Here is a 23,876-nt window from a genome sequence, read left to right as displayed (position 1 = left end):
GGTGAACCACGGGGAGGATTTCCCCCTCAGTAGCAGACAGAGGAGCACTGGGGCTGGGCTGTTTGGGGCTTTCAGGCCAGCGGCCAGAGCCAGCGGCCGGCGTGAGGGAGTGTGCCTTTTTCCCTGAGAGACAGTTTCCTTTCCTCATGGTTATGCTCCCCCCACCCCCGGGGTGGTGACGTGACATTGACATCAAACAAGGATCACTCTGAATGTGGCTGTGCCGTTGGTGTCATCTCTGCTTTGGAAGGAGAGCGAGAGCCCTACTCGGCTCTCATTGGAGAATCCCTTGGGATCCTTGCCCCCTCTCCCCCCTCTCCCCCCGCCAGTCTTATTTCTGAAATATTCTGGAAGGGGGAGGATGTCCTAACGTTCAGATGCCTTGACCCCGAATCCCGCAGGACTTCTGTGTCCCGCCCCGTGGCTAATCTGCTTTTCCTGGATTGTGGCGGTCCCGTGATCTCTCCCGGACAGTGGCCAGCCTCCTTCCGGAGAAGGCTCCCCGAGCCCAGAGTCCAGGCCTCTTCGAGCGGCTCAGAGCCGGGGGGGGGGGGAGGGGGGGGGGTGACCCAGGACCCGAGTTCCGGGCGGCGCTCCATTTGAGGCCCGGAGGTGCCCACCCGTCCCAGGAGGCCGCTCCACAAACATCAGCTACTTCCGGACAGGCGATTGGCTTCGCCATCTTGATCGATTCATGCATATTCAGCGTGGTTACTGCATATTCATGACCAAGGACGGTCCCAACGCTCTCCCCGCCGCCCCCCCCCCCCAGGAACCCTCTTGGGAGGACCCGACCGGCCCCGCCTCCTTCATTACCGATTCGCCGAACAGACCATTTTCCAGCGGGAGGGGGGGGGAGACTTTTGCTGAAGACGAAAGCACAGTCCAAACTAGAATAAAAGCGGCCTATATTTCCCCTAGATCCTTCACACCTTAAATCTCGGCCTGGAGGGAAGCAGAAAGGGGAGGCGGCGGGGTAAAAAAAAAAAAAAGTCCCCCTCCCCCTTGTCGCTTCAAAAGGCCGCCCAACCCGGGTGCCGGGGAGGGAGGACCAACGACTCGAGCGCGCGCTCCGTGCAGGCCGGCGCAGGCGACCCCGTAGCGCAAGGGAGGGCGGGAAAGGAAGGGGCGGGGATACAGGGGCGAATCTATAAAGGGCGTCATTCGGCCAGTTCGCTCCTCAGAAGCGCCGAGAGCGCGGCCGGGACGGTTGGAGAAGAAGGCGGCTCCCGGAAGGGGGAGAGACAAACTGCCGTAACCTCTGCCGTTCAGGAGCCTGGTTACTTATTTATTCGTTACCCTTTTTCTTCTTCCTCCCCCCGAAACCTTTTCCTTTCCCCCTCCCTCTTTTTTTTCCTTTTTGGGAGACGAAAAATCTCCGGAAAGGGGGAGGAGAGCTCCTTTCGCTCCTTTTCACTTCCCCGCCTTCTTCCCTCCCCCACCTTTCCCTCCTCCGGCTTTTTCCTCCCAACTCGGGGAGGTCCTTCCCGGTGGCCGCCCCGACGGGGTCTGAGCACCTAGGCGGAGGCGGCGCAGGGTTTTTGTAGAGAGGTTTGCGCCTGCGCAGCGCGCCCGCCTCCGCGATGCACGGGGGTGGCCCCCCCTCCGGGGACAGCGCATGCCCGCTGCGCACCATCAAGCGAGTGCAGTTCGGAGTCCTCAGTCCGGATGAACTGGTAAGCGGCCTGCCCTCCCTCTGCGCTCTGCCGCGCCGCGGGCGGGGCTCCACGGTGGCCTGGGGGACGGGCCTGGAGCACGGGCCGCCGGGGCGGACTGGTCGCAGCCGGGAGGGAGTAGATGCAGAAGGACTTCTGGGGGGGTGGGGGGGAGGCTTGTCAAGTTTGGATACGAAGCCGGACCCCAGATCTTTTTCTCCTCTCCCCTTCTGCAAGTATGAATTGAACGCCTGTCGTGGGATAGACGCAGAGCAGACACTAAACACATAAATGAATGAACGAGGGGATTCCGTTAATGGCGAGTACTTTGAATGGAGTGAAGCGGTGCGCGCTGCCACGAGGTGTGAAGTTCCTGTAGATGGGGTAGTGTCAGGGTCCACAGGCCCTGCCTGGGGAGGTGACATTACCTGGATGAGGAGAAGCAGCCAGTAGTCTAGGCCACAAATTGGGGGACAAGAGCTCTTCAGACAGAGGAAACAGCAGGTGCAAAGGGCCTGAGGGAGGCATGAATTTGGTGTGGCCCCAGGGGCTTCAAAGAATTGTGCGTGTGTGACTGGGGTTCAGCCGAGTGAGGACAGTTGTGGAAATGGGCTGGAGAAGCATGAGACCCGGCAGGCCAGGTGAGATGTTGGAAATCATGGTAAGGAATCCTGGGGTTTAATTCTATTTTTCATAGGAAGCCATTGGAGAATTAGAAGTAGGAGAGGGACATCAAGTTTACGTTTAAAAAAAAAAAAGACAAACAAAACGGACTACTCCTACTTTGGTTGCCCTGTGAAGAACCCATTGCCGAGGAAGAGGAGGGCTAAGAAGGGAAGCAGGAGAGATCAGGGAGGAGGGGAGTTCTGGGGGAGAACTGTTGGTGACTTGGACTCCTTTGTGGAGGGAACTGGAGGGACCCAGTGGGCTGGAGAGAATGGAGTTGAATGGCTGTGTTTGGGGATGGAGATCGTGTTGCCGGAGGACAGGGCTCAGCCACGTGAATTGAAAGTTGTGTCAGGAGTCAGGACCTCGTAAACGCACCATTCCAAAGAAATTCCAGGTGGAGTTAAGGTTTAAGTCTCGAAAGATAAACTAGGAAGCCCTAGAGACATACAGAAGCCTTGTGGGGGCCGATTCCGGGGACAGAACCCCTCAATAGGAATGAATGAATTATAGGCGGGGCACATGATAGGCACTGAGCTAAGCATTTTATATACAGGGAAGAGCCGGGCACGTTTCACTACTTGAAAATAAGAGGTACTTCTCTTTATCGGAGGCACCGGGGACAGCTAAAAAGCAGATTGGGAAACAGTATTTGCACGGTGATAGACAAGGTCAGATTTCTTAATACACAAGGAACGTTTATAAACCAGTAAGGAAAGCACACACCTGTTAGGCAAGCAGAAAAAGGATACAGACAGTTCACAGAAGTAGTGCAAGTGGCCAATAAAAAATATTCAACTTACTAATAAAAACATGCAAATTTAGATGAAGTGTTTTTTCTTTATCTGCTGGTTCTCTGCTGGCCCAAATCCTGGGAAGTGAGCACGCTTAGCCGCTGTTGGTAGGAGACTAATAAACTGGTGTCGCCTTTTTGGAGGATCGTCCGACAAGTTGATGTTGTTTAATATGCACATACCTTGCTCCGGCCCTACCGCTTCTAATAACGTATCCTGAAATGAAAACCTCTTTAATTTCTCCTCTTGAGCGTGCCCCTCCCCGGGTCTTGCCCGGTTCGCCAAGCGCCTCTACCAATCACGCACTTCCTCGGGCCAGAAACCCAAAAGCCGTCTTTGATTCCTCGCCTTCTCACAACTTCCACTTGGTCCATCTGCCAGTCTGTCGGCTCTGCCTTTCAAAATAGGCCTGGAATCCAGCCATTTGTGACCATCTCCATCTGGACCGGCAGGGTCCGCGCCGCCCTCGTCTTTCCGGGCAGTAGCCCCGGCTGCTAGCTGTTCCCTCTGCGGTGCGCAGAGCGGCTAGAGAGCTCTTTTTTCCCCCCGGGCTCTTCCCCGCGCCCAGTCCTCTCCGAAGGGTCCGAGCGGCTTACTCTGACCTGCGGGGTCCTGCATTACCTGCCCCCTGCCTGCCTCTCCAGCTCCTCGCCAGACTCTTTCGCTCTTTAACCACACCCATGTGCCCATTCTTCCAGCAGTATGAGTTCATTCCTGCCTCGGGGACTTTATTATTCACTGCTCCTGCTGCTTAGGGCATTGCCCGCAGCTCCCCAGGCTTCTGCCTTTCTGTCCGTGTGTTCTCTGCTCAGATAGCCTATTGTTACGGGGTGCTTTCCTGACCTGGGCATTCTCTAACCCCTGGCTCTTGGCTTTCTCATTTTTTTTATTTTTAAATAATCTCGACACCCAATGTGGCGCCCGAATTTACAACCCCGAGATCAAGAGTTATGTGCTCCACGGACTGAGCCAGCCAGGCACCCCTCTAACCCCTGGTCTTGACCTTATTTTACCTCATAGCCTGTCACAACCTGAAAGGATTAGTTTTTCTGTTCCTCGCTCCCTCAGGAGGATGTAAATTTTGTGAGGGGCCTTGTATTCACCTCTGTAACGTCAGCCTCTCAAATCGTGCCCAGCACATAATCCTGGTGTGTAATTAGAGCCCGTTAAATGAATGAGAGAATGAAATAATTGCCCAGCTCACAAAGATATGTGTGGGAGGATTTTTATCACAACGTCGTTTGACAAGGATATTGTTTGAAATTATAAATTGCCTAGATGTTTACTGATAGGAATCTTAGGGAGTAACTCTGGGCGTGTATTCCTAGAAGAGAAAAGATCTTCCCGTTAGGCTGAGTTCCCTGTTCCCCAAACTGTGCTGAGCCACCTCGGCGAACTCTCAGGGGCCCAGTGAGGGGTTTTAAATTTTCAGGAGAAGCGCCAGAGCTCAGCTCCATGTGTCTGATGTCTTGGGAATTTGGAGTTCCTGGTAGCTGCCTTTCAGCGTTAGATGGCGCCAGATCCCTTTCAGTGACGTCATATCTTTGGGAAGCTGGGTTTTTAGCAGCTGCTAATAGATACAGGGGGAAAAAATCAGTCTAGAGAAGAAATCGGGGTGGTGCTGACCAATCTGGTTCCAAGATCTGCCAAGTAGTACCGTGCCCAGCAGGTGTCGTAAGTAATTGTGCTTATCTAGGAAATAAAAATATTTTTCTTTCTAAAATATTGGAATCTTTTTCCCAATTTACGTGTATCGTTTCAAATGGCTATTGAGTCGGTAGGATATAGGTGTTTAGTGAGTTGTTTGGATTTAGGTGCTTAGTAAGTGGATCTCTCTTGGCCCAGGGAGTGCTGTGAAAATTACTGACACACCAAGGGCACTAGGAACCAATAAAGTTTAGGAATCGCATAAATGTTACTGAACAGTGTGCAGAATGAGACCCTGTTTATGTAAAAATAGGAACATAGTTGCATTTTATTTTTTTATTTAAAAAAAATGTTAAGGTTTATTCATTTTAGAGAGACAGTGTGACTGGGGGATGGGCAGAGAGAGACACACACACACACACACTCACACACAGAATCCGAAGCAGCTCCAGGCTCTGAGCTGTCAGCCCAGAGCCAGATGCACGAACCTGAGAGATCGTGACCTGAGCCATCCAGGTGCCCCGGAACATACTTGCATTTTAAAAAGCGTGTGGCGGGGCGCCTGGGTGGCGCAGTCGGTTAAGCGTCCGACTTCAGCCAGGTCACGATCTCGCGGTCCGTGAGTTCGAGCCCCGCATCGGGCTCTGGGCTGATGGCTCAGAGCCTGGAGCCTGTTTCCGATTCTGTGTCTCCCTCTCTCTCTGCCCCTCCCCCGTTCATGCTCTGTCTCTCTCTGTCCCAAAAATAAATAAACGTTGAAAAAAAAAAATAAAAAAAATAAAAATAAAAAATAAAAAAAAATAAAAAGCGTGTGGCAGGCCAGCTGTTCGCAAAACTGGACGGGGGCCGGGGGGTCATCTCTGGTGGGCAGGCTTATGGGAAAGTGATTTTACCCTGCATGGCTTGCAGTTTATATAGTGCTCTTGTAGTTTGAGGGAATAACAGCTCCACTTTGGGTAGGAGGACCGGCGGGCAAGGGACCTCTTATGGAACAGGTAGTATTTAAGAGTAGGGCTGTGTGTCGAGGTACTGAGGGCTCTTAGAATTGGCTGTAAGACGGGGCGCCTGGGTCGCTCAGTCGGTTAAGCGTCCGACTCTCGGTTTCAGCTCAGGTCGTGATCTCGCGGTTTTGTGAGTTCGAGCCCCACATCAGGCTGTGTGCTGACGGTGCAGAGCCTGCTTAGGATTCTCTCTCCCCCTCCTCTTGCTCCTCCCCTGCTCACGCTGTCTCTGTCTCAAAATAAATAAATAACCTTAAAAAAAAAAATGGCTGTAAGATAGAGCTGCTCTCTCGGCCATTGTGGCGGGTTTGGATGTTGCGGAGTGAGGGCGAGGACGCAAGGAGGGCTGGCGCTGGGACTTTCCTGCAAAGCCGGTACCAAGTCAGGGGAGACGGGTGCTCCGTTACATGTGACGAGATTGGCTCCTTTTCGTTAAAAGCAGCCATCTGCCAGGAAGAGTATAACTTTATTTATTTACACCCCAACTTACTCCAAGAAGGATTTAAAACAATAATAGATTCTGATACGTGTGGGTTATGTCGGCGGATCAGAAGCTTATTCTCGTCCTCACGTTATTTATAATCTAAGGAAGGACTTCCTGTACTTGCAGCAGCTACTTGCTGAGCCCTATCACATGCTGGCCACTGTGCAACATGATCCTTGCCCTCAAGGACTGCGGGCCGGTGCGAGAGACGGGAGGAAACAAGGAAAGACGGCGGCCGAGCACCTCTTGGGGTGTGGATGAGGCCAGGGACAGCTCAGTGACCGTTACGGAGAGGGGACATTGGATTGGATCTTAAAGAACGGAAAGAAGTGTACCGGGAAGGGGGCATGTGAAGGAAAGGAATTTTGAGAGATCTCTGTGGTTGGAGCATAGATGTCGCGGGGGCAGGGTGGGTACCGCATCTGTACAAGTGGCCCAAAGCCCAGTTCCAAGGACAAGTGTTTTCTTCTTTCCTTCCTTCCTTCCTTCCTTCCTTGCCTCCCTTCCCTCCCTCCTTTCTCTTTCTTTCTTTCTTTCTTTCTTTCTTTCTTTCTTTCTTTCTTTCTTTCTTTCTTTCATGTTTATCTATTTTGAGAGAGCACACATGCAGGTTGGGGAGGGGGCGAGAGAGAGAGAGAGAATCCCAAGCAGGCTCTGCACTGTCAGCTCAGAGCCCGACGCGGGGCTCAATCTCACAAACCATGAGATCGTGACCTGAGCCAAGATCAAGAGACAGATGCCTAACCGACTGAGCCACGCAGGCGCCCCTCCAAGTGTGTTTCTCTAAAGGCAGAGAAAAGAGAATGAGTGTTTCCTGAGACTCTGTGGCAGGCTTCTGTTCTGTGACCTCAGGGCCACCCTCTGGGACCAGCCACCCCCTCAGGAGCCTCCCCCTTACGTAGGTCATGAGAACCAGGGTTTGGATGAAAGGCTGCGGGCTGATGTCATGTATATATATATAATCCAAAATGAAGTGTGTTACCTTCTGGTAGATATTCCAGAACATTCCAGGACAGCCCCCAGCTGCTTCCCAGTACCTTGCAGGTGGGTGGCTCGGTGGGCTTGGGCTCGGAGCAGAGAAAGCCACAAAGTTTTGAGCTTGATCGCCCTGAGCTCTCTAGTGACCCTTGTGGCAGCCAGAGTCAAGCCCGCTTCTGCTTTCCCGTGTTTCCTTCAAGGTGAGCAGAGCCTTTCGTTTTCTCACAAGACACGATGCAGCTGAAGGGGTTCCAGCTCTGGGAATCCAGTCACCCCAGCCTGGTCTTCCTGATGAACGTTGTGGGTGCTCAGAGCCTTCTCAGCCTCACATCAGTAGACCGTTAGGTTTCTGCTCAGCATGGCTGGTCAGACCCGTTATGAGGGGATCGCGGGCTTGGCTGGCAGGGGCCAGTCTTTTTTCCAAGTTCTTTGAACACACTTCCCTGTACCGGAGGGTCCTGAGCGGTGGAGTTCGTCTCACAAACATTCATTAGGGGCCGTGGGATCCAGGACGAGAGAGAAATGCTGTCTGCCGAGTGATGCTTATAATCTGTGGGAAGACAGACCCCCCCCCCAGTAGGTAATTTGATTGCATTAGGAGGGGTGCAGTGGGAGAGGGGTTATGGAAGCCTAGAGGAGGGGTGCCGGTCTGTCTTGGGGAGGCTCTGGAAAGGCTTTCTGGAAGAAGCAATGCCTGAGCTGGGTCTTTAAATAGCAATTTGCCTTGAGGGGAAGGGCCTTCCAGAAGACAATGAGGAGGGCAAGAGGGCAGCACACGTGCTGGCGGATGGGGAGACCGCAGGGGAGTCTGTTACCCAGGTGGGAAAAGAAAGGAAGGTAGAAACATCATAAAACCCATTTTGTAAGCTCTGCTTACTCCTACTGAGCTTGGATGTCATTCCGAGGACAGGAGGGTACAAAGATCAGATTTCCATTTTAAGAGGAGCACCCCACGTGTGTGGACGGATTGACGAGAGGCAGGCTGGCCACTGAAGGAATGCTCTGATGTAGACGGCAAAGGAAAGGCCTGACCTGAGGCAGGGCTTGTGGGGTTGGAGAAGAGGGGCGAGATTCAGAACCCGTTTAGGAGGTGAAAGTGACCAGAGCTTGCCGAGTGATTAGATCATGAGCGCTGTCATTTACTGAGCACCTGTCACGTGCTGGGTTTAAGCAGGTAAATGAAGTTGCACAGTTGGTAAATGGTGGGGCCAGGATTGCAAACCAGAGGTCTCCGGCCCCAGCCCGTGCTCTCTCAACCATTTTGCGCCTGAGGGTGAGGAAGGGCAGGTACTGGCTTCTGACGTGAGTGCCCCCTCTTAGGTGGGAAGGATATGAGGCTTGGTGAAGTGGCCCACCTGCCGAGCGTCACGGGCCCACAAGCTCAGACTGGCCGGCTCCGCTGGCTTGGGCAGAGTGCAGCTCCTTGGGCCGTCTGGCGTGGTTTCGGGGACTTGGTGGTGGCCGTAGTGGAAGGAGGTGGAGTCGCCACGTTGTGCCAGTTAGAACCCACTGTCCGTTTTCTCGGCATGATGCACTAGAAAGGACGCACAGGTGATCCTGGCCCCGTTCCTTTCTAGCCCCGTGTCCTTGGGCCCCTCGGTGTTGTAATCTGTAAAATGGGACTGTGGTGCCTATCGGTCAGCTGTGAAGAGAAGACCAGTCAGCCAGTGCTGTGCTTGCCACCGAGAAGCTGTACCCCACAGCTTAGGTGCTTACCGGGCCGCGGGACGGACTGTGATTGGCCCACAGAGGCTTGGGTCCGACTTCCGGTGGCTCCTGGAGGTAGAGGCCTCGGACAAGTCCCTTCACGCAGCCTCAGGTTTCTCCTGTCTAAGGACAGGACCTCATTCCTGGAAGGTGAGCAGTTAGGGTTAGACGGACAAGGTGCACTGAGCGCGGTTGGTGCCGGCCTGAAGTTGACGTGCTGATCAAAGCTCTTATTAGGTTTAAGTTCGCTCTGGAAGTCGAGCGGGCCAAACCCAGCTCATTGCAAAGCCCTTGGTTTTCAGGGTGTGAAAAGTAAAGGTTTCCTTAGCCCGCCTCTCGCCCAGGGCAGAGATCTCTTCTCTAACACACACAGGCCTCTGAACTCGTCTGTCCCCCGCTCCCGCCCCTGTCAGCATCCCACCCCGGGTTCTGCCTCCCTCTCCTGGGGCGCCTGGGTACACTTCTCCGGATCATTCTCACCGACCTTCCACTCCCGCACCTGCCTTTCCCGTCTTACCACGAGCTCTCCATCTGAAGAGGAAGGGTTCTGAAGAGCTGGCCGGGCCCTTGTTGGGGAGGAGGAGGTGACAAGGATGAGAGCCGTTTTGTCCGGCAGGCCCCGTCTTGGGGCAGGACACGTGCGCTGTCACGGCGGGGTGCCGTCCAGAGGGGTTCCTGCTAGGGGCTCGGATTCTGGGCTTGTTTTCAGCTTTGGGGCTGCATCCTGTGGGTGCCAGAGACCGGAATTCGGTCTGGAGGGGCGTCTGGAGCTTGAGTCCAAGAGCTAGCCAGCTTCTCTGGGGGCTGGGGTCCACGGCCCGCTAGCGTGAGCGCCCCCTCCCACTCTGGCAGCGGCTGGGACCCCGATACTCTGGCTCTGTCACTCGCAGAGGAGCACACACACTGATGCCCTGTTCCCCTCACCCCGGGCTGTACCCGGCTCTCTCTGCTCTGGGTGGTTGGGGTTCTTCGAGGCCTTAGCATATGAAAGCTGGAAAGTAGGAATCCTGTTTAGCTGTTATTGGTCTTTTTCTCTGTAGAAACGAATGTCCGTGACCGAGGGGGGTATCAAATACCCCGAGACGACGGAGGGAGGCCGCCCCAAGCTTGGGGGGCTGATGGATCCAAGGCAGGGGGTGATCGAGCGGACTGGCCGCTGCCAGACCTGTGCAGGTGAGTGCTGGGGGGCTGGCGCGGCGCCCCAAAGGGAGCAGGAGGCTGGGCTCCTTGGGCCCCGGCCTGAGGGTGGACACCTGGGGACCTGGTCTCTGAGGTGTGTGTCCCCACAGGAAACATGACAGAGTGCCCTGGCCACTTTGGCCACATTGAGCTGGCCAAACCTGTGTTTCACGTGGGCTTCCTGGTGAAGACGATGAAAGTTCTGCGCTGTGTCTGCTTCTTCTGCTCCAAACTTCTCGTGGACTCTGTGAGTGGGGGCGGGGGGGGGGGGGCGGCCCTGGCCCCGGCCCCGGGGGAGGGGATGCCTGGGGGGGCCGAGGAGCAGGCCCAACCGACCCTGCTCTGCCGTGTCCCCAGAACAACCCGAAGATCAAGGACATTCTGGCCAAGTCCAAGGGGCAACCCAAGAAGCGGCTCACACACGTGTACGACCTGTGCAAGGGCAAGAACATCTGCGAGGGCGGAGAGGAGATGGACAATAAGTTCGGCGTGGAGCAGCCGGAGGGCGACGAGGACCTGGCCAAGGAGAAGGTAGCGGCCGTCGGGGACGCCGCGCGGGGTGGGTGGGGCGGCAGAAGACACCGGGGGGGCACAGAGGCGCCGGCACCTCCCGGCTCTGACGGCCCCCCCTCTGTCTGGAAGGGCCACGGTGGCTGCGGGCGGTACCAGCCCAGGATCCGGCGCTCCGGCCTCGAGCTGTACGCCGAGTGGAAGCACGTCAACGAGGACTCGCAGGAGAAGAAGATCCTACTGAGCCCCGAGCGCGTGCACGAGATCTTCAAGCGCATCTCCGACGAGGAGTGTTTCGTGCTGGGCATGGAGCCCCGCTTCGCACGGCCCGAGTGGATGATCGTTACGGTGCTGCCCGTGCCCCCGCTGTCCGTGCGGCCCGCCGTCGTGATGCAGGGCTCCGCCCGCAACCAGGTCGGCGGCCCGGGGACCCTGCCTGTCCGGGGGGACGGGACCAGCGCGGGTGCGGGCGTGCAGGGGTGACCGCCGCTTGCTAGCCGTGCGCCTTTCGACGAGGCCCTTAATGCGGTGACGGTCACAGAGGTGCCTCTGTACCTGGGAGGGGAGGGATGGGCAGGGCCCGCCCGCCCGGGGGTGAGGGAGACCCCGAGCGCCTGGCGGTGACGCCGCCGCCTTTCCGCCGCAGGACGACCTGACGCACAAGCTGGCCGACATCGTGAAGATCAACAACCAGCTGCGGCGGAACGAGCAGAACGGCGCGGCGGCACATGTCATCGCCGAGGACGTGAAGCTCCTCCAGTTCCACGTGGCCACCATGGTGGACAACGAGCTGCCCGGCCTGCCCCGCGTGAGTCTGCACGCCCCCCGCCTGCCCTGCGCCCCTGCGCCCCCGCGCCCCTGCCCCGGAGGAGGGGCCGTGCTGACTGCGGCCGCCTCCCCGTATGTCCTCACAGGCCATGCAGAAGTCCGGACGCCCCCTCAAGTCCCTGAAGCAGCGGTTGAAGGGCAAGGAAGGCCGGGTCCGGGGGAACCTGATGGGCAAGCGAGTGGACTTCTCGGCCCGCACCGTCATCACCCCCGACCCCAACCTCTCCATCGACCAGGTCGGCGTGCCCCGCTCCATCGCCGCCAACATGACTTTTGCGGAGATCGTCACGCCCTTCAACATCGACAGGTGGGCTCCGTGTTGGGACCCTGCCGGGAGGGCTGTGGACACACGACGGGAGTGGGCCCGCACCGAGAGCTCCGGTTGAGTGAGGCAGCGGGGGCTCCCGGGAGGTGTGCGTTCATCATGCCTCTGTCCTCCTTAGACTTCAGGAGCTGGTGCGCAGGGGGAACAGCCAGTACCCGGGCGCCAAGTACATCATCCGGGACAACGGCGATCGTATCGACCTGCGTTTCCACCCCAAGCCCAGTGACCTTCACCTGCAGACCGGCTACAAGGCACGTGACAGGCCAGGGCCTCCGTCCCCTGAGCGGAAGCTCTCTGGCAGGGGGCCCTGGGGGCGGGGGGATCCAGGTGCCTGGAGACTCTGAGACTGCCGCCTCCTAGTGGGGCCAGAGCTGCTGGCCGTGGGCATCTGGGGTGGGGGTCGCATAAACCCAAGCGCGGCGCGAGGGGTGTACGTGGCAGGGAAGGGAGATCCAGGGGAGGAACAGAACAGGAGGCTTCGTGTCCAGGGTCTCTGGGCTTTCTCTCACAGCTGAGTTCCCTGAGGCTGGTGGATAACCGTGCCTCGTCATCGCTGATAACCCGGCCCGAAGCTTGTGTTTGACACGTGTTCCGTGTGAAATTAACCCCCCAGTGTCGTCTGTTTCCACGTGTAGAGCATTTCAGGCCCACGGTCCTGTCCTCCTACTCATAGCGCCTTCCCTAAGACCTGTCCACGCTTCCTCCGACAGGTGGAGCGGCACATGTGCGACGGAGACATTGTTATCTTCAACCGTCAGCCGACTTTGCACAAAATGTCCATGATGGGGCATCGGGTCCGCATCCTGCCCTGGTCGACTTTCCGCTTGAATCTGAGGTCAGCGCCCTGGCTGAGGGAGGCAGGCGGGGCCGGGCTGCTCCCTGACGCCTCCCTGCAGGCGTCTTCCTGACCCCGGCTTCCGTCTGTCACCGCAGCGTGACCACTCCGTACAATGCTGATTTTGACGGGGACGAGATGAACTTGCACCTGCCACAGTCTCTGGAGACCCGGGCGGAGATCCAGGAGCTCGCCATGGTGCCACGCATGATTGTCACCCCCCAGAGCAATCGCCCCGTCATGGGCATCGTGCAGGACACGCTCACCGCAGTGCGCAAATTCACAAAGAGAGACGTCTTCTTGGAGCGGGTGTGTGCCCCTGGGGAGGGAGCCTGACTCGGGACGGGCAGAGGGACCCCAGGGCGGCGAGGGGATGATTGGGAGGGACAGCCAGCACTCTTGCCTTGACTCGCGTCACACAGACCTGCATGTGAGGCAGAAGGCAAATGGGGTCAGGCGGATCACGGGCCGAAACGTTTACCACTTTAGCTCGCTGTTCAATTCGTTTTTTGCTCGTTTATTTTTGAGAGCGAGAGAGCATGAGTGGGGAGGGGCAGGGAGAGAAGGAGCCGGAGGAGCCGAGGCAGGGCTCCACCCTGACAGCATCGAGCCCGACACGGGGCTCACACTCATGAACCACGAGGTCGTGACCTGAGCCGAAGTTGGACACAACCGACAGCCACCCGGGCGCCCCGGTTACTTCCTAATTATTTAAAGTAATTTGTACTTATTGTTTAAAAGAAGAAAAACCCAAAATCTAGTTATTGTATTTTCAATTAAAATTTTGGAAAACACTTCCTGGCATCTCTCTGCCTCCAGAATCTGGCTGGATTGGCCAGATGACATTCCAAGATGACATCTCGGGCAGGTGACATTCCCAAGAGCGGGGCCTGCAGTTCTGAAGTCCGTTGGCCTGCTCTTCCCTCCCAGGGTGAGGTGATGAACCTCCTGATGTTCCTGTCCACGTGGGACGGGAAGGTCCCGCAGCCAGCCATTCTGAAGCCCCGTCCCCTGTGGACGGGCAAGCAGATCTTCTCCCTCATCATACCGGGCCACATCAACTGCATCCGCACCCACAGCACCCATCCCGACGATGAGGACAGTGGTCCCTACAAGCACATCTCTCCCGGGGACACCAAGGTAGGACCTGGTCTCTGCGTGTGTGGGAACAGCGTTCGGACCTGGCCGCCACCTTGCCTCTTGGCCTTCTGGCTGAAATCCGTGGGATTTCCAGGGGAGCCACTGCAGGGGCCTTGAGAGGGTGCTTTGTGCACAGGTGGTGGTGGAGAACGGGGAGCTGATCATGGGCATCTTGTGTAAGAAGTCCCTGGGCACGTCTGCCGGCTCGCTGGTCCACATCTCGTACCTGGAGATGGGTCACGACATCACTCGCCTCTTCTACTCCAACATTCAGACCGTCATTAACAACTGGCTGCTCATCGAGGGTGAGTAGAAGGCTCTAGCAAACCTGCTTTGAATCCTTACTCCGTCTTTTTACTGCTCTTCTCCAGCCTTTTCTCTTCCCTGCTTGGGTTTGGCACTCTCTTGGCTGTGATTCCATCCCAGGTCTTTGGGGAGCCCTCAGAGGGTGTTGATGCTTCTCCTTCTCCCAGGTCATACCATTGGCATCGGGGACTCCATTGCGGACTCTAAAACTTACCAGGACATTCAGAATACGATCAAGAAGGCCAAGCAGGATGTGATAGAGGTGGGCAGAACACTCAGAGACTTTGAACGTGATGTCTGCGAGAGCCCAGCGGGTGTGAGGGAAGGGGAGTAGGACGGGCACTGAGGTCTGCCCCTGCCCACGTACCCAGGTCATCGAGAAGGCTCATAACAATGAGCTGGAGCCCACCCCGGGGAATACTCTGCGGCAGACGTTTGAGAACCAGGTGAACCGCATTCTCAACGACGCCCGAGACAAGACCGGCTCCTCCGCCCAGAAGTCCCTGTCTGAATACAACAACTTCAAGTCTATGGTCGTGTCCGGGGCCAAAGGTTCCAAGATCAACATCTCCCAGGTGGGGAGCCCTGTCTTTCCAGATCTGGGCCGCAGAGAAGGCTGGGAGCGGCGGCGGGGGTAGTGCTGGGAGCCCCCGCTCCTGGTGCAGAGGGCGCCGGGTACATCCCGCCTCTCACTTCCCAGGTCATCGCCGTCGTCGGGCAGCAGAACGTAGAGGGCAAGCGGATCCCGTTCGGCTTCAAGCACCGGACCCTGCCCCACTTCATCAAGGACGACTACGGGCCCGAGAGCCGAGGCTTCGTGGAGAACTCCTACCTGGCCGGCCTCACGCCCACCGAGTTCTTCTTCCATGCCATGGGGGGTCGCGAGGGGCTCATCGATACTGCTGTCAAGACAGCTGAGACTGGTGAGGCCTTCGGGCCCGTGCGTATCAGCCGGGGGGGGGGGGGGAAGGGGGCGGGTGCAGGGCGTGGAGGGAGGGGTAGGCATTCTCCTGGACACGTGGTTTGTCCCTCGTGGGGGGAGCGACAGCCACAGCCAGGGAGTCGCCCCCGTGTGACGGCCCTGCAGCCTTCCATGTGCAGGGGAGGAGCTCAGGGTCTCTGTCGTGCACTGTGACGCAGGGGCTGGTTCCTAGGGCACTCTTCTGGGCCCCATCCGGTGGCTGGTTCCTAAGGGACTCTTCTGGGCCCGGTTCCGGTCGGTGGTAGGCTCGGCTTTCACGGAGAGGCCTCGGGGGCCAGGGGGCTACCGGCTGCCCCCTCTGAGGTTCGGGTGGGCTGAGGCCCTCGGGCCGCCGGCAGGGCTCGCTCTGAGAGAGGCTCTTCGGGCCACGTGTTCGCCTCGTTGCCCTGCGGCCCCTGGTGAGGCCCCAGTGACCTCCTCGCAGGGTACATCCAGCGGCGGCTCATCAAGTCCATGGAGTCGGTGATGGTGAAGTACGACGCCACCGTGCGCAACTCCATCAACCAGGTGGTGCAGCTCCGCTACGGCGAGGACGGCCTGGCCGGCGAGAGTGTCGAGTTCCAGAACCTGGCCACCCTCAAGCCGTCCAACAAGGCTTTTGAGAAGAAGTGAGGAGGAGGCAGGGGGTGGTTCTCGCCTCCTGGGGGCCCCCCCTCCCTGCACACAGACTGCTCGCCTGGACTGTGCCTCGCAGGCAGCTCGATCCCCCAGAGCCCCACGCCCACCCGGGTGACGGACGCCGCGTGGTGGGAGTGGGTGGGTGGGGAACAGACCTGAGACCCGTCCCCGGCCCGTGCCCGATGACCCGACAGAGCAAACCCAGACGGGCTGCCCCGCCCCAGGTCCTTTTTGCAGTTTCCCTGCCCGAGAGTCTCGCCTCCACAGCCCTGTTGTGCAGACCTTGCCCCTTCGGGAGCCTCGGTGCCCCGGGCAGGGGTCAGGCCCTGGGCCCGCCTGCCCCTTGACGCCACCTCCTGCCGCATGCAGGTTCCGCTTCGATTATACCAACGAGAGGGCCCTGCGGCGGACTCTGCAGGAGGACCTGGTGAAGGACGTGCTGAGCAACGCGCACATTCAGAACGAGCTGGAGCGCGAATTTGAGCGGATGCGTGAGGATCGGGAGGTGCTCAGGGTCATCTTCCCAACCGGCGACAGCAAGGTACGCGTGGGCCGGAAGGCTGGGCTGGCGAGCTGCCGCCCCCGAGAGACTGTGCCCACTCGCGATCCTCGCTCCCTCTCGTCCTCCCACAGGTGGTCCTCCCCTGCAACCTGCTGCGCATGATCTGGAACGCTCAGAAGATCTTCCACATCAACCCTCGCCTCCCCTCCGACCTGCACCCCATCAAGGTCGTAGAGGGTGAGTAGCTGCTCTGGGGTCTCCGGGCCGGGCGGGGGGACAGGAGGGAGCTGGGCCCCGGTCTGCAACTTCTTTACCTCCTTTGGCCGTCCCAGGAGTCAAGGAATTGAGCAAGAAGCTGGTGATCGTGAATGGGGACGACCCCCTGAGCCGGCAAGCCCAGGAGAACGCCACGCTTCTCTTCAATATCCACCTGCGCTCCACGCTGTGCTCCCGCCGCATGGCCGAGGAGTTCCGGCTCAGCGGGGAGGCCTTCGACTGGCTGCTCGGAGAGATCGAGTCCAAGTTCAACCAAGCCATCGTGAGTGGTGTTCTCAGCCTTGCTCTTCTCCTTTGACCTGCTGACGCGTTTGGGCTCTGAGAGCAGCCCCCCCACCCCCCGCCGATGATGGCGCTTGTTCACGGAGGGGCTGCTTCAGTTCTTAGCGGTCCCGAGACCACCCGGCAACTTGGGAGCCCCATGTTTCAGACACGAAAACTGGGCCTTGGAGGGACAGAGTGACCACTCTAGGACAGGCAGTTGTACAGAAAGAAGCTGCGTGGTTGCGCTATGAAACGGGAGGATTGTTCTTTATTTTCTTCGAGCGCCTGCCGTGTGCCGAATTCCAGTTTAGGTGGAGGTAGGGGATCGGGGAGCGTGAGCAGGACAGCAACTAGGTATACTACCAGTGGTTTTGTTTTGTTTTTTTTAACTTTATTTATTTAGAGAGCATGAGTGGGAGAGGGGCAGAGAGAGGAAGAGACAGAATCCCAGGCAGACCCCGCGTTGTCAGCACAGAGCCCCACGTGAGGCTCAAACTCATGGTTGTGAGGTCATGACCTGAGCAGAAATGAAGAGTCAGACGCCTGACTGACTGAGCCAGCCAGGCGCCACACCATCACCGTCTTTAAGGATTTTACGGAGTAGCGGGAAGAGAGAGGCGTTATAATGATAGGCGTACTTCCGAATATATTTGACGTAAATCCGGTATCCGAGGATACCAGCAAGAAAATGAGAAGACAATCCAGAACAGGAGGAAACATTTGCAAATCGCATACGTGACAAGGTTGTGTATGAAAAATACACGAAGGACTATTGAGAGTCAGCAACAAAAAGAAAAACAAAAAGAAAAATGTCAAAGGATTCGGGTAGACCTTTCCCCCGAAGAGTTCACGTAAGTGAGCGGTAAACACGTGAAGAGATGCTCGACGTCCTCAGCCGTCAAGGAACTGTGGGTGAAAGCCACGGTGAGCTACCGGTTCACGCCCCACGAGTTTAGGATGGCTACAGTGGGGAATAAAGGGACGGCGGGCGCGGATGTGGAGGAATCAGAAGTCTCCTGGACCGCTGCTGGGGATCAGGGCCCGCTGCTCCTCTCCAGGTGGGACACAGAGTTCCCGTTTGAACCAGCAGTCCCGCTAGGAGTGTCCCCAAGAGACGGCGGAGTGTGTGTCCACAAGACCCAGTACAAGTGTTCAGGGCCCCATCATTCCTAGTAGCCAGGCGGTGGAAACAGGCCGAAAGTCCATCCACTGACGAATGGGTAAACCAAACTGCTAAGCCCGTACAAAGGAATATTATTCTGTGATGAAAGCCGTGAGGGGCCCAGCCATCAGAAGACGATACGGTAACTTGTATCTAAGCGAAAGAAGTCGGTCTGAAAAGGCTACGTACCGTATGATTCGCGTTGAAAGGTTAAATTTTTTGCGCTCATAACCTCGATGACAATTGGGAGCTTCCTATTCGGAAAACTGCTATAGAGTGAACATTTAGCCTGTAATGTTGGCGTACTTTAGAAATGGGGGTTTTGGATGGGAGAGCCTTTTTCTGGGTGTGCACCCCCGGGGGCAAACGTGTGTCACTTGAGGCACTGAGGAAGGGAGGGGTACGCGGGACTGCACTTTAAGTCTCTGCCTCGTGCAGACGCCTCTGTCCCCGTCCTGACTGCGTCTCGTTCTCGGCCAGAAGGGAGGGGTTTGCTGATTCGGAGGCTGGCCTTTCTTACTCCGCAGGCCCATCCCGGGGAGATGGTGGGGGCCCTGGCTGCACAGTCCCTTGGAGAACCCGCCACCCAGATGACCTTGAACACCTTCCACTACGCCGGTGTGTCTGCCAAGAACGTGACCCTGGGCGTGCCGCGACTCAAGGAGCTGATCAACATTTCCAAGAAACCAAAGACCCCGTCCCTCACGGTCTTCCTGCTGGGCCAGTCTGCTCGGGACGCCGAGAGGGCCAAGGTAGGGGGTGGGTGGGTCGATGGACTTCCTGGCAGGATGAAAAGGAGAACTCTCATCCCGGAATAACTCCTCCCTACAGAGGGTTTGGAGGGGCCTTTGGAGCCACCCACGTGCCGTGTCATCAGTCCCTCTTTGTCCCAGGACATTCTGTGCCGCCTGGAGCATACGACGTTGAGGAAGGTGACCGCCAACACAGCCATCTACTACGACCCCAACCCCCAGAGCACGGTGGTGGCCGAGGACCAGGAGTGGGTGAACGTCTACTATGAGATGCCTGACTTTGACGTGGCCCGAATCTCCCCCTGGCTTTTGCGGGTGGAGCTGGACCGGAAGCACATGACTGACCGCAAGCTGACCATGGAGCAGATCGCCGAAAAGATCAATGCTGGTGAGGCGGCGGGGGCAGGCCCGGCTCGGGGTCCTGCCTGGGCTCCCCGTCTGTCACGTCACCGCCCACCCATTCCCAGCGAGCCACCCTCCCTCTCTGCCTTCCGTGCTCAGTGTTTCCCCCCCCTCCTAGACGGTTCTGTGAGAGGGAGGAGAAGCCAGAAGGAGCCCCATCCGGGAGAGCTGTGGATGAACAGTGACTGCGAGGTGTGGTCGCGGCCGCCTCTCTCACAGTTCTTGCTCCCCACCAGGTTTCGGCGATGACTTGAACTGCATCTTTAACGACGACAACGCGGAGAAGCTGGTGCTGCGGATCCGCATCATGAACAGCGACGAGAACAAGATGCAGGAGGTACGGACGCCCCAGGGGGTCGGCAGCGTCGGGTGTGGAAGGTGTGAAGCCTCGCTCGGGCCAGAGAGGTCCCGATGGAAGCGTCGAGGGACCAGGCACGCCGCTGCCGTCGGGATGGGGAGTGGGGGAGGAGCAGGGATTCCCAGACTTTCAGCCGCGGGAGCCTTGGAAAACCGGGGCAGCGGCCCTGTCGAGAAAACAGATGGTGTCGAAGCAGGGGAGTCACTGGGCCTTCCTCCCGGGAGGCTCCTGCATGAGGGCAGAGCCAGGGGCAGGTTGACAGCAAAATTGCCGTGTCCCGTGGAAAGTGGCGTGCCAGTGGGTATCACAAGACCCAGGGAAACGTTGGACCGGTGACTTCCCTCCTGAGCACCGCTCCGAAAATACTGTTCAGCATGTGGGGTGCCTGGTGTATCGATAACAAAAACTCAGAACTTACTGTCGAACTATCGGAGAGCAGACTCCAGGATTTTGACGTGTCTCGGCATCTTACGCTCTAGATCTCCACGAACGAGCTCATTTGTCCAGGAAGTAGCGGCCTGGGCAAGTAGTGAGTGCCATTAAGGCAGGGGGTGGTGCTGCTTGTGCAGTTACAGTCCTGGGGCCGTGTGTGCACAGATGCGCGCGCACGCGCACACACACACACACACACACACACACACACGGAAATTGTGTTAGGAGGGTGGAGTGTGGGTGGTTTTCCTTAGGTTTCTTTTACTAGGATCGTAAAAACACGATAAAAGGGAACTCAGTGGGACGGAGGGGGGCAGGGTCTGGCGCCTGACTCGACTTGTGGGTTCCCTGGGGGCGCTGAGGTTGGGCGTGAGGGAGCCCAGGACGCGATGAGGGTTCCGAGACTCTGGCTCTGCTCTTGGCACAGGAAGAAGAGGTGGTGGACAAGATGGACGACGACGTTTTCCTGCGCTGCATCGAGTCCAACATGCTGACGGACATGACCCTGCAGGGCATTGAGCAGATCAGCAAGGTCGGCCCTCCCGCCCCGTCCCGCCCCCAGTGAGCTCCCGCCCCGCCCCCGCCCCCGCCCCCGCCCCCAGTGAGCTCACGCCATCCCCGCAGGTGTACATGCACCTGCCGCAGACGGACAACAAGAAGAAGATCATCATCACGGAGGACGGAGAATTCAAGGCCCTGCAGGAGTGGATCCTGGAGACCGACGGTGTGAGCCTGATGCGGGTGCTGAGTGAGAAGGACGTGGACCCTGTGCGCACCACGTCCAACGACATCGTGGAGATCTTCACGGTGAGCCGCTCGAGCCCGGAAGCTCCCGCACCGCATCTCCTCGCTCAGGGTTATCCGTGCCCGAGTCCACTGTTGAGTCTGGGCCGCACCGACTCCCGACTGTCCCTCCGGGCGGGGGGCGGGTGGCAAGAGGAGAGCACGGTCACTCGGTCTTGACCCTTCACCCCCAACCCCGTGCCAGGTGCTGGGCATCGAAGCCGTGCGGAAGGCCTTGGAGCGAGAGCTCTACCACGTCATCTCCTTTGACGGTTCCTACGTCAATTACCGCCACTTGGCTCTCCTGTGTGATACCATGACCTGTCGTGGCCACTTGATGGCCATCACGCGACACGGGGTGAACCGCCAGGATACGGGACCTCTCATGAAATGCTCCTTTGAGGAAACGGTAACGGCGGAACGGAGCAGGGGCGGACAGAGGGGGCAGGAGGAGGGAGCGCCGTGGGAAGAGGGGAGGCGTTGCCGCTGCCCTTGCCCCGTCGGGCGGCCGCGGAGCACTGGGAGTGGCGGGTCTCACGGGGGCCCCGTCGTCCGGCCGTTCAGGTGGATGTGCTCATGGAAGCGGCCGCGCACGGAGAGAGTGACCCCATGAAGGGGGTGTCTGAGAACATCATGCTGGGCCAGCTCGCTCCGGCCGGCACCGGCTGCTTCGACCTCCTGCTCGACGCGGAGAAGTGCAAGTACGGCATGGAGATCCCCACCAACATCCCCGGCCTGGGGGCCGCCGGACGTGAGTAGGAGGGTTCGGGGGGCGGGGGGGGGGGGGACAGGCCGGTCCCCAGACGCCGTGCTCACCAGCCCCTGTGCATCCTCCTCGCACAGCCACTGGCATGTTCTTCGGCTCAGCGCCCAGTCCCATGGGAGGGATTTCTCCGGCCATGACTCCCTGGAACCAGGGGGCCACTCCGGCCTATGGCGCCTGGTCTCCCAGTGTCGGTGAGTGACCCCGGCTGGCAGAGGGGCCCCCTGGGGGCTCACAGGAGGCTGAGGAGTCTCCGTGTCGGAAGGCGTGGGGTGGGGCAAGTTGGGGGGGGGGGCTCCAGCTCTGGTTTTAATGCCTGTTTCCTCTGTCTGTCACTCCACAGGAAGTGGGATGACCCCAGGGGCGGCTGGCTTCTCCCCTAGTGCTGCTTCGGATGCCAGCGGCTTCAGTCCAGGCTACTCCCCTGCGTGGTCCCCCACGCCAGGCTCGCCGGGCTCCCCGGGCCCCTCGAGCCCCTACATCCCCTCACCAGGTGAGCAGGCCCTGTCCGTCTGTGGGGGCCAAGTTCATTTCGTCCCGGTCCTTCCCTCCGGTGACTCTCCCTCACGTGGCTCCTCTCGGCTTTTCTCCTCCAGGTGGTGCCATGTCTCCTAGCTACTCACCCACGTCTCCTGCCTACGAGCCTCGCTCCCCCGGCGGCTACACACCCCAGAGCCCCTCCTACTCCCCTACCTCGCCCTCCTATTCCCCGACCTCTCCGTCCTACTCTCCCACCAGTCCTAACTATAGCCCCACGTCACCCAGCTACTCCCCAACCTCCCCCAGCTACTCTCCAACGTCTCCCAGCTACTCCCCGACTTCTCCCAGCTACTCCCCGACCTCTCCCAGCTACTCTCCAACTTCCCCGAGCTACTCTCCCACCTCTCCCAGCTACTCCCCGACCTCTCCCAGCTACTCTCCCACTTCTCCCAGCTACTCCCCGACCTCTCCCAGCTACTCCCCGACCTCTCCCAGCTACTCCCCCACATCCCCCAGCTACTCCCCCACATCCCCCAGCTATTCTCCCACATCCCCCAGCTACTCCCCAACATCCCCGAGCTACTCCCCGACCAGCCCTAACTACTCTCCGACCAGTCCCAATTATACCCCAACGTCCCCCAGCTATAGCCCGACATCACCCAGCTACTCCCCGACGAGCCCCAACTACACACCGACAAGCCCTAACTACAGCCCAACCTCTCCCAGCTACTCTCCGACTTCACCCAGCTACTCCCCGACCTCGCCCAGCTACTCCCCGTCAAGCCCACGATACACACCGCAGTCTCCGACCTACACCCCGAGCTCCCCCAGCTACAGCCCCAGCTCCCCCAGCTACAGCCCCACCTCGCCGAAGTATACCCCCACCAGTCCCTCTTACAGCCCCAGTTCCCCAGAGTACACCCCGACCTCCCCCAAGTACTCACCCACCTCCCCCAAGTACTCACCCACCTCCCCCAAGTACTCACCCACCAGCCCCACCTACTCACCTACCACCCCAAAATATTCCCCAACGTCTCCTACTTACTCGCCAACCTCTCCGGTCTATACCCCAACCTCCCCCAAGTACTCGCCCACCAGCCCCACCTACTCGCCCACCTCCCCCAAGTACTCGCCCACCAGCCCCACCTACTCGCCCACCTCCCCCAAAGGCTCCACCTACTCGCCCACCTCCCCCGGCTACTCGCCCACCAGCCCCACCTACAGCCTCACCAGCCCGGCCATCAGCCCAGACGACAGTGATGAGGAGAACTGAGGGTGAGCGGGGCGCAGCGGCCGTCGGCCAGGGCGAAGGGCAGCCCGGGGGGTGCCCTCACGAGGTGCAGGCCCCCGGCCCGCCTCCCTTGTACATAGTTCTTGTGACAAAGTTCCTCGTTGACGTTCTGGTTCTATTTCCGCTGGGGCTTCTTGTCTCGTTCTCCACTTGTGCTGTCTCAGCATCCACTCGCCTGGCTCTGGTGGTCTTCCTACCCCACCCACCCCGGGCCCGTCCCCGAATTGAGGATCCCTCCTTGCCTGTGGCTTGATTGGGGGTAAAGGGTATTTTAACTTCTTAGGGGTAGTTCCTGCTTTGGGTCATTCTACCTGATCCTATGGAAGAACAAAGCTAAAGCTGCCTTTCGTCTGTTATTTTATTTTTTTGAAGTTCAAATAAAGTTTACTAATTTTGGCCAAAAACGTGACGTTGAGTGCTTTACTGGGAGGCAGCTGTGTCTGGCCCACCCGCCTGGGCTGCTGCTGAGTGTGGGAACCCCTGCCCAGGCCGGGAAGAGGCGGGAGACGCCCCCCGAGGGTACACGTATTCTCTGAACAAATACCTGCCACGTGCTCCGTGGTGCTTTTTACCAGCTTGCTGGGCGAGCAGGTCAGGCCCTTGCCTTAGCTTAAAGCGTGTTCCACATGACAGCTTTTTAACCCGTCTGCCTCTCCCGGTCCGGAGTTTGGACAAGTGCGGCAACGGACGCGCCACAGAAGCAGAAAACGTCTTGCCCTTCAAGCCGCCACCAGGAGGCACGTTTTCTTTGGGTAT

The 23,876-nt window shown here is 58.5% G+C and overlaps 1 protein-coding gene across 1 annotated transcript; it reads left to right on the top strand.

Moving 5' to 3' along the window:
- The first annotated feature begins 1,195 nt into the window (after positions 1-1,195).
- On the top strand, positions 1,196-23,524 carry POLR2A (RNA polymerase II subunit A). The gene is made up of 29 exons (XM_047089660.1): positions 1,196-1,676; positions 9,973-10,105; positions 10,222-10,358; positions 10,469-10,642; positions 10,754-11,035; positions 11,268-11,429; positions 11,536-11,756; positions 11,893-12,025; positions 12,485-12,609; positions 12,708-12,918; positions 13,540-13,749; positions 13,886-14,054; positions 14,223-14,317; positions 14,427-14,630; positions 14,756-14,978; positions 15,462-15,645; positions 16,025-16,196; positions 16,289-16,394; positions 16,490-16,695; positions 18,387-18,611; positions 18,753-18,999; positions 19,250-19,350; positions 20,231-20,335; positions 20,428-20,610; positions 20,792-20,995; positions 21,151-21,337; positions 21,430-21,543; positions 21,693-21,842; positions 21,946-23,524. The coding sequence occupies exons 1-29, from the start codon at positions 1,584-1,586 to the stop codon at positions 23,100-23,102; spliced, it is 5,913 nt and encodes a 1,970-aa protein (XP_046945616.1). The 5' UTR covers positions 1,196-1,583; the 3' UTR covers positions 23,103-23,524.
- The last annotated feature ends 352 nt before the right edge of the window (positions 23,525-23,876 follow it).

The sequence above is a fragment of the Lynx rufus genome, unplaced genomic scaffold (assembly GCF_022079265.1).
Source record: "Lynx rufus isolate CCGP_SWC_20201006 ecotype Redwood Valley unplaced genomic scaffold, mLynRuf1.p SCAF_28, whole genome shotgun sequence".
Taxonomy (NCBI): Eukaryota; Metazoa; Chordata; class Mammalia; order Carnivora; family Felidae; genus Lynx; species Lynx rufus.
The sequence above is the reverse complement of the archived record's forward strand: the minus strand, read 5'-3'. Positions and strand labels throughout refer to the sequence as shown.